This window comes from Cylas formicarius, unplaced genomic scaffold (genome assembly GCF_029955315.1).
Source record: "Cylas formicarius isolate icCylForm1 unplaced genomic scaffold, icCylForm1.1 PGA_scaffold_4__25_contigs__length_36172078, whole genome shotgun sequence".
Classification (NCBI taxonomy): Eukaryota; Metazoa; Arthropoda; class Insecta; order Coleoptera; family Brentidae; genus Cylas; species Cylas formicarius.
This window is the reverse complement of record NW_026844334.1, coordinates 12,338,086-12,346,913: the sequence shown is the minus strand read 5'-3', so window position 1 is coordinate 12,346,913 and position 8,828 is coordinate 12,338,086. Positions and strand designations below refer to the sequence as shown.

Genomic DNA, 8,828 nt, shown 5'->3' with positions numbered 1-8,828 from the left:
CAAATGCCGTTTACCGCACTTGTTGCATAATATACTATTAGTAACCTGCCCTTTCCGCCATTCTTTTTCTAAACAGCCATCTTCACATCACAAAAGGAGTTTTCCCAGAACATTTAAAGAAATCTGGGCATATTTTGAGAAAATAGTGCCATAAAGTGCTACATCTAAACAGAAACTTGTCCAATTGACGAACTGCCAGCCGCCATGTTGGTTGTTCAAGGCCGATAGGTCTTGTTAGTTGATTTGAAATGAAAGATGTTATTGATTAAAAACCAAATTTGAACTGCGTATACTCTTGCGGGTATTATTAGCAAATAGTAGTTATTTGGTGATTTAAAAAGCTAAGAATGTTAGCACCTAAAGTTGAGGGGATCGAAAATTTGAAAAATCGTAACAAAAAGTTAAATTGGCCATTCAAAGCGGCAAAAATTCAATATGGCGCCGGTAAAAGGATTAAAGTTGATAATAATTTGAAAAAAAAACGAAATAATAAAATAGATTTTTCAATTCGGCATAGGATAAAGAGTGCCAACAAAAATGTATTTTTAAATTTTTGTTAAATTTTAAAATAAACGCCCGCCATAATTCCGGAAGTACTAAAGATAATTTACATTTTTTTGATGGAATGTTGGAGGAATCATTTATGAATCTATTTGGAGCTAGTCTGTATCCCTTACAATTTCGGACATCCCAAAATTGAAAGTTTAATTTGAAAGATTAAATAAAAATATTTTATTGTTAAGAAAATCAACCTAATTTTTTTTTGTAATCTTTATTTTTTTCGTAGGCTAACTTCGTTGATTGGGGCAACAGTTACACTTCAGTCACCGGGGAAGGGAAATAAATGATAATTCATTATTCAAAATATTGCACTATAATGTAATAAATGGAAAATAATTTTGCGATTACATCTTCATAAAGGTATACCGTAACTTAGTTACAAGAAAACCATAAATATACATATTAATAATATTTACATTTAGAAAATAACGTAGAAAATCCGATCTTAGAAACCGATGTGAAACTTAACAACGAATTCGACGGTCTACAACAGTTCCTTCAAACTGTGAATCGACTTTCGCAACAGGTCTTGCTGGCTTCGGGCGTGTTTTATCTCTAATTCCGCCAATTCGATTAAGCTGCAAACACAATGAAACAGACTAGAGCAGTCAGCGTGACACTACCACGCCGAAAATACCTCTTTCTAAACGCGTAAAGCCTTCTAGTTTTGAAGTCTAACAGCTCTTCCTTCGCCTGGGCGGAGATTGCTTCAAATTGCTCGCAAGCGGCCGACTGAGCTGTTTCGGCCTTAAAATATAATACCGGTCTTTCCACAATCAATTTTTGAATAACGACGGTTTAGCGAAAATGGGCTTTAGCTAAATCATGCAACGCAGCCCATTCCGTTCACAGCCCAAAAACGAAATGTTTCCACTACCGAATGACAACCGCTGAAAGCGTCCTATACCCAAAAATCTTCCCCATTTACAAATGAAAAAGTTATTTATTTTAATTGGAAACCATTAAAATTTCAGATAAGATGGTGTCAGTTTGTACTGCGATGGTTTATTTATTGCTATTTAAAGTATTCGCAAATCTAGAGTATCATGTGTATAATAAGTACACACTTCAATTAGGTTAATAATAATAATTATTATTATTATTATTATTATTATTATTATTATTATAATTATAATAATAATAGCAATAATAATAATAATAAATAGCGTGCTAGTGGCGAGGTCTAGCAGCTACTCCACCTCACCGTCGATACAATGTAGTAAAATATCCAGAATTTAACAAGAAAAAAACTAACAAATATAAATAAGTCCCTTAAGTACACTTAAGTTCACAATATGACACTTTTTAACAAATCAAAGGGGGATAAATGTAAAAAAAGAAAGAAACAAACAAAATGGACACTGGAAAAGGCAAGTAAAATATTAAAAAACGACTAAAAGAAAAAATAAACAAAAATTAGGCCGTTCAGCCTCTCCTTAATCTCGCCAGCTCTTTTAATTTATTTTTAAATGTAGATGAACAAGTAATAATATCCAGTGGAAGCGAATTGTAAGTTTTAGAAGCGTTATATGTGAAATACTCTGAAACGCAGCCGTACTATACTTGGGAACATAGAATTGGTTACAGTGACGAGTCGCCCTGTTACCGGCCTTTGAGTGCCGGCATTATATGATCAAATTGGTCATTTTGCGCTTTTTGTAAGCTAAGTCTTTTCGTCTTAGAGCCGGTCAGTATACAACGACCCAATATCCCAATAGAGAGAGTGTAAGAGAATCACATCACCCAATTTACGTCTAATCTCAGTAGATAAGTAGTCTTTATACATGTAAAGTACTTTCAATTTACCGTAGGACTTCTGCAGTAAGCAAGACAAGTGAGAATCAAAAATCAGCTTGCTATCAAGAAGGACTCCTAAGTTATTATATTTGTCGACAAATTCAAGCGGAGTACCATTCAAGGAAAGTTTCAGATCATTATACTGTATAATTTCCTCTTTTTAATTGGCAAAAAGAACAACCTGGGTCTTGGAATTATTTATATAAATCACTTCAAGATCCTCATTTATGCCATTGAAAGACAAAGCTACATCTATGAGCGAGAATGATAAGTATATTTGCATATAATACTATGAGAATAACATTAACAATAACAATACCATTTATTTAGGTGCCTAAAAAAGTCAGAGGTGTAAATAGAGAACAATAAAGATCCCAAAATGCTGCCTTGCGAAACTCCCCTTAAAATTGCTAAACCGCTAATCCCAACGTAACCCGGTGCCTGAGCTATTACAAATATGACAGGAAACTTACAATTTAAAAAACTTCTGGATTCCGCAACAACCGACGCATGAAGAATCCAGAAGTTTTGGAAATGGAAGTTTCTTTGAAAAATGACAAGAAACTTCATCTCGCTCTCACAGTAAATTAATTAAATATAGGTAACTGTGGGGTATTGGCAACGCCGCACCGCTCGAAGACGGCGACGTGAAGCTTTGTAAAATATTCTATGCCAAGTATACTCCGTAGTTTCCCGCTAACCGGCAAGTTGGATAATACGCACGGTCTTCGTGGAATAAAAAACTTTTGTATTAGTGGAATAAAGTGGTAGCAATTAAGTTAGCTGTTAACTTTCGAAAACCCGGTCCACGGGAATATCAGTAACCAGAGTTTTCCGGCGCATTACTAATTAAAATATGTGACAAATAAGACATGGCGCTGGCCACATCACTTTGCAATTGGGGAGCCAGAGATGGCCAGCACTATTAACCAAAATTCGCCTCGTTTTGGTGTTGTGGTTCCATTTAGAGAACAAAGAGATTGAATTATTTAAGTTGTATTTGGCATCCAACATTAAGTCCATATCTACTAAACATTTTTCCACTTCCAGTGTTCAAATTTTCTATACAACCAGATCTACAATGTCTTTATGTAAAATAATAAATGTTTTAACTTTTTTTATCGACTCAAATAGGCATTTTGGAAAAGTTACATTTTACATTCTATTTGAAGGAAAATATAAAATTTAGAATTCAAAAAATTATTTTGTTTATTTATGAAATGAAAGATATTTTTTGTTTCTTACATTCACGTTATATTTACAAACGCAACGTAATATTGCGGCTTTCCCAATGTAATGAGTTATTTTTTTTAAGTTAATTCGTTAAACTTGTTTTATAAAGCAGGAATTTGTGTAATTATTTTACAAACATCTTGAAACAATAAATGAGACAAACACGCGATGGTACTTTCTCAATGTTATGCGACGCTAAGTAACTATAACTGAAAATAAAAGATAATCGCTTGGAAGATTTTTAATTTTAATTTAATTAGTTAATTAATATTTTTGAAGAATGGAGGAAGATGAATTTTTTTACCCATATGCTAGGAAGGAAATGTGTAGGAAAGCTGGAATTTCTGGAAATAAAGGTTCCTAAATTACCCTGTTGCCACTGAATTGAGAAATTTATTGTCATATGTCTTGTGGCTCAGAGTGGCCACGTTAACTTAATTAAAGTCCCTACCTATCACACTACACACATGATGGGGGCTCTTCTGAAATTTTATCTTTATATCACTTTCTTATTAACGGGTTATAGCATGCTTTTTCTGACGTTTTTTGAATTTAACATTTTTAGTTTTTGCATATTCTTCTTTGTTTGCGTTATGTTATAAGGTTAGATTAAGTCAGGGTTTATTTTGTTATTTACAAGAGAAAATTGTGTTTTTCGCGATGGAAAATATTTAATGAACCCCCAATAAAGTTTCAGACAAACCTTCTTTTAATATAAAAATGATATTAGGGACCTAACATGTTCCTGAATTCTATCCCCCACATTAGAATGTAAAAAAGGATTTAGGCCCCCACAGCAACACTAGGTCGTTATCATCGCTAAACTGCAACAACAATTTTCCTTCAAACCACTGAAATGTAATGACCATAGGAAGGACTTCTTTGGACAACGAAACTAACTTTGTCGATGCATTAAATGTTTCTTTAAAATAAACAATAAACACATTGGTCAAATAAAAATATTTGAACCGTGACAGTTCAAGCACAACACAATAAAAGCAACTTTTAATTTAAAACCCGCAATATTTGCTGAGGTGAGATAGTTAAGAAAATAATGAATAATAAGTAATAAATAGTAATGAACATGGTCAATAACGAAAGCATGAAAATGGGACTTACAATAAATACTGTAAAAACAAGATTTATTATTGTCTCGAAAAACCCAGTCAATCAAGGTCAGCTGATGATACAAGGAAAATCCGTAGAGCTCGTGGAAAAATATAAATATCTAGGAACTTACCTAACTTCACATCTAGACCAAGGCCACGAAATAAGAATCAGAATCGAAATTGCGAGGCAGTCTTTCTTAAGACTTAAAACACTAATCAGCGACAAAAATCTATACCCTAAACCAAGATTAAAGTTTATTGAGTGATACGTGTCGTCATAACTACCATATGGAGTAGAAACTTGGACTCTCAAGGTCCAGACCGACAAGAAACTAGAGTTTTTTTCAAAATACCCTGGGCTGCTAGAATTACTAATGAGGAAGTGCTAAGAAAAATTCTAAGAAATAATAAACACGAACTACGACTGTCATGCAGGGACGAGTGGATGGAAGAAAAAGCACAGGAAAAAAAAGAAATCCTGACTAAGAAACATTAGGGACTGGACTCAGATGAGCATAAGAGAGCTTTTTCACGTTGCAAGAGACAAAAACGCATTTACAAAAAGTGGTCGCCAACCTCCTTTAGGGGACGGCACTGAAAGAATATTTGCTATTTTCGAAACTTATATTACTACTGACACTATCGCCTACGCCTTTAACTTTAGGAAATGCCTTATTTCGCATAATGTTGAACTGTATCAGTTAATAGCGGAAAACGTTATTTCTCATTAAGTACGCGGACTTCAAATAAGGGATAAAATACGACGTACACAATGTCCTCATTATCTGTAATCTTGCAATTAATTTACTTAAAAAACGGTTTTTTTCCATGCAGAGGCCTGTCACCTCGCATGCAAACACACATACACATTTTTAAATAGTCTTACGGGAAAGTTCCTTTTTATTTTTTTTAATTTACTAGTAGTACTCTCTGGGTAGTTTCAGTTTTATGTGAAAAACACCCGAGAAACATCTACTACACACATGCCATATGCCAATATAAAAAGGTTCTACCACAAATACTAAGTAGCACTCGATAGGAACATAAACCCAAGCAAAAATTTTCTTTCGCGACACATTATGGCGGGTTGGATAAATACCTCTTGTACTTCTGGTGCCTATAGAAGCGTGATATAAAACAAATTTATATAACAAATTTTATCAATCCTAGTCTATAGAGATTTTGTTTGTATTAAACGCAACTTACCGCGTGTATATCTTTATTCTTGTGCCTGGCTTTCTCTAACGTCCGATTGGCGTTCTCGTAAGCAGCCAGACACTTCAATCGTCGTACCAGAAGAGCCCTAGCCGCTTGGCTGTCTCTCATGTAGTACCGCAGCGTGTCGGCTAGCTTTAAATCTTCGTCGCTGGCCACCCGACTTTCGATTTTCTGCAAAAAGCACTTTGAAATTTGCGGCGCGAAGATTACAAACACATACCCTAGCCTTCTCGAAAATGTCGGCCAATTTGGCCAAAAATTTATCCAAATCACCAGTATCGCTGTTGGCCAATTGAACTAATCCCGACGATATTTTGATATAACTGTCGGCTAGTTCTGAAAACCGGAATTTATGCAAATAGCCGATTTCAACCCATGACATTATAAAAAGAGACCCAACAAGGCATAGGATAGAACGAGTTTTAACTAAATCATAGCTTACTGCCCGACTAGCCAAAAACAGTCTAACGCTGCTTCATAAAGGCTCAAATGAGATGACTCAAAACTTTTATATAATCGAGTACATCTAAAATATGATCTCGTCGGGTCTTCTTTGGTTTTAATGTCGACATTCTTTAGTCCCCACCTTTATGCTTCTCTGTCATTTTATCTGTGCGATGAGTAGCTTCCTTCAACTGATTATGATATTCTGTCAGCGAATTCATTTGTTGCTCAAAAAAGTCGTTGACATCCCGCACAGTTGCATTGAGATAGTATTGGTCAGTAGTGCTGCCAATCGTTTTAACAAAACCGCCCAACTGTTGCAGCTTTCCTTTGGGGCGAGCGCACAAATCCTGGTCGTATTCGAGAAAAACGTGCAAATGACGGTCTTCTCTGAATACCAGGTGGCTTGCCAAACGAGTGAGAAATACCTCGTGCATGGCTACCGTCTTTTTAAAAGTAGCTAGGTACTCCCTGCAGTAAATATACAACTTTGTTTAAAATGTCAAACAAAAACCGTTTTTAGATATTCCAAGACAAGTCAGCAATTAAAGTCGATTTATTATATTACATATTCACTGTTCCAGAAAGGAAATTCAAATTTTATGCCTGCTGTTTATTTGTTCAGAATGGCTGCATCTCATGATAATAAAAAGTGCTCTCCTATTATCAGCTATTCTCAAAAAGGGAATGAGAATATTCTAATATTCTACCACCATAATTTAAAAAAAAAATTAACTGATTTTTTCATTTAGCCCAATAGGTACCCAAAATCTGATAAGATGATAAGAAACCCTTGCGAATATTTACAACACAAAAAAATAACATTGACATTAAACATAAATACTCTATATGCGTTAGACCGGGTCAAAAAAATTGAATAACTTATTTTATGAATAATATCAATTTTCAATTTTTTTGTCCTTATCTCCTTGTTATGTCAAAATAGCCAAACGAATGAGGTTAAAATATTTATCTGAATAAATTTTAATAGTTGTTGAGTGTCCGAGAAATCAAGCCTTAAACATTAACAAATTTCTTCTATTTAACATTTTCATTTTGGAACTTTGTTTTATTTATATGTTATTATATTTGTTAATATATGAGAATGGAGTGTTAGAGAAGGAAGGAGAAGGAAGACATCTGATATAGACACGGTGTTGTCGAAACAATTGTCATGTCAAAATATACAATTTCGTGATAATCTGAACTTTTACTTCTTATTTATTTTTATATCCATAGCGTTAAGAAAAGAGAAATAGAGAGGCAAGGAAGGAAAATCTTCTCATGAAAAATTTTAATCAGAGCTTGTTTTTATAGAGAATTTGATTCCCTTTAAAAATATATTCAGATTAATATTTCTACCTCAATTATTTGACTGTCTTCACTCAATAATGAGATCAGGACAAAAAAATTGAATGACCTCCTGCCATTAATATTAAGGGCTCAAACTTTCACCATATCTTTTTCCGCATCCTGAAAGGTTTTATCGATATATTTTTCATTAAAAAAAAATTGACAATTTTTTTTCCCAGTCAGCAGGTTTAGAGTAGTATTAGTATACAATTTACATACGCCTCCAGTTCTTGCTTCATCTTTGTAAATTCTTCTTTAGTCATAGTACCTTCCCCTTCACCAAGCCTCTGAAGTTTTTCTCGGGAGGCGTCAAAATTTGGACGTGGCGGAGGAGGAGGGATCTAAAATAATTTTGGAAAAGGCAATTCAATGGGTAGCTGTTCTTGTAAGACATACAATATATCCAGCATATTTTGAATCTTCTTCATATCTGTCGTGAAGCCAGATAAACTCCTCATGTTGCCTTACAACATGAAATTCAGGTTTTTGAAAAGATTTCATTGTAGTGCGAGTGTGGACAGTGAATTTAACTTTATCCTTTTCACTTAGAGCGTCGGATATATCTACCATAAGCGAACTGTCCGTAAGAGGCACCGTTTTTTCTTCATTAGCCTAAAATTGATGTATCTGTTAATAGATCCGCCCCCCAAAATAAATAATTTAATAAATGAAAATACTATCGGGACAATGTAAAAAAATACTTGCCATTACGTTTTAGTTATTAAGCAATAATTTATAATTAAGGATTTTGTAAACACTACTACAAAAATTAGAAAAAAAAACGGAAAGGTTAAGAACATAAACCATATAAATCTCTAAGCCAATAAAAATAGTCAACTATCCACGAAAATGTCAGTTCAAAGATGAACTAATGCAGGCTACTTGCTTTGTGGCCAGCAGAAGTAAAAGAAGAAACCCGAATTTAAGCAGATATTTAACTACGGATTTTATGGGTGGTTCCCAAATACATTATATGCAAATCGTTTTATAAAGTTTTTGTTATCACAGACAGAACCCTTCTTGTTTTAACGTTTCAAATAAAACTGGGCAAAATTACTGGACAATTTCTTACCTTCGAAGAAATACTTTAAAACTTTCCAATACTAATTTTAT

At 34.0% G+C, this 8,828-nt stretch overlaps 1 protein-coding gene across 2 annotated transcripts; it reads right to left on the bottom strand.

The window, feature by feature from the left end:
* Positions 1 to 874: 874 nt before the first annotated feature.
* Positions 875 to 8,558, bottom strand: LOC132701163 (sorting nexin-6). 2 transcript variants are annotated; one of them, XM_060668883.1, is made up of 9 exons: positions 8,421 to 8,558; positions 8,112 to 8,327; positions 7,935 to 8,056; positions 6,505 to 6,833; positions 6,139 to 6,254; positions 5,907 to 6,089; positions 5,800 to 5,817; positions 1,199 to 1,308; positions 875 to 1,139 (listed from the first exon to the last, which is right to left on the bottom strand). In XM_060668883.1, the coding sequence occupies exons 1-9, from the start codon at positions 8,421 to 8,423 to the stop codon at positions 1,046 to 1,048; spliced, it is 1,191 nt and encodes a 396-aa protein (XP_060524866.1). In that variant the 5' UTR covers positions 8,424 to 8,558; the 3' UTR covers positions 875 to 1,045. The 2 variants fall into 2 exon arrangements, with proteins under 2 accessions (XP_060524866.1, XP_060524867.1); XM_060668884.1 differs by lacking the exon at positions 5,800 to 5,817.
* Positions 8,559 to 8,828: the final 270 nt, after the last annotated feature.

Coding starts and splice junctions, on each gene's coding strand:
- LOC132701163 (XM_060668883.1), bottom strand. Junction 8,057..8,111: donor CAAAATATGCTGGATATATT/GTATGTCTTACA, acceptor AAATTATTTTAG/ATCCCTCCTCCTCCGCCACG. Junction 6,834..7,934: donor ATGAAGCAAGAACTGGAGGC/GTATGTAAATTG, acceptor TATTTACTGCAG/GGAGTACCTAGCTACTTTTA.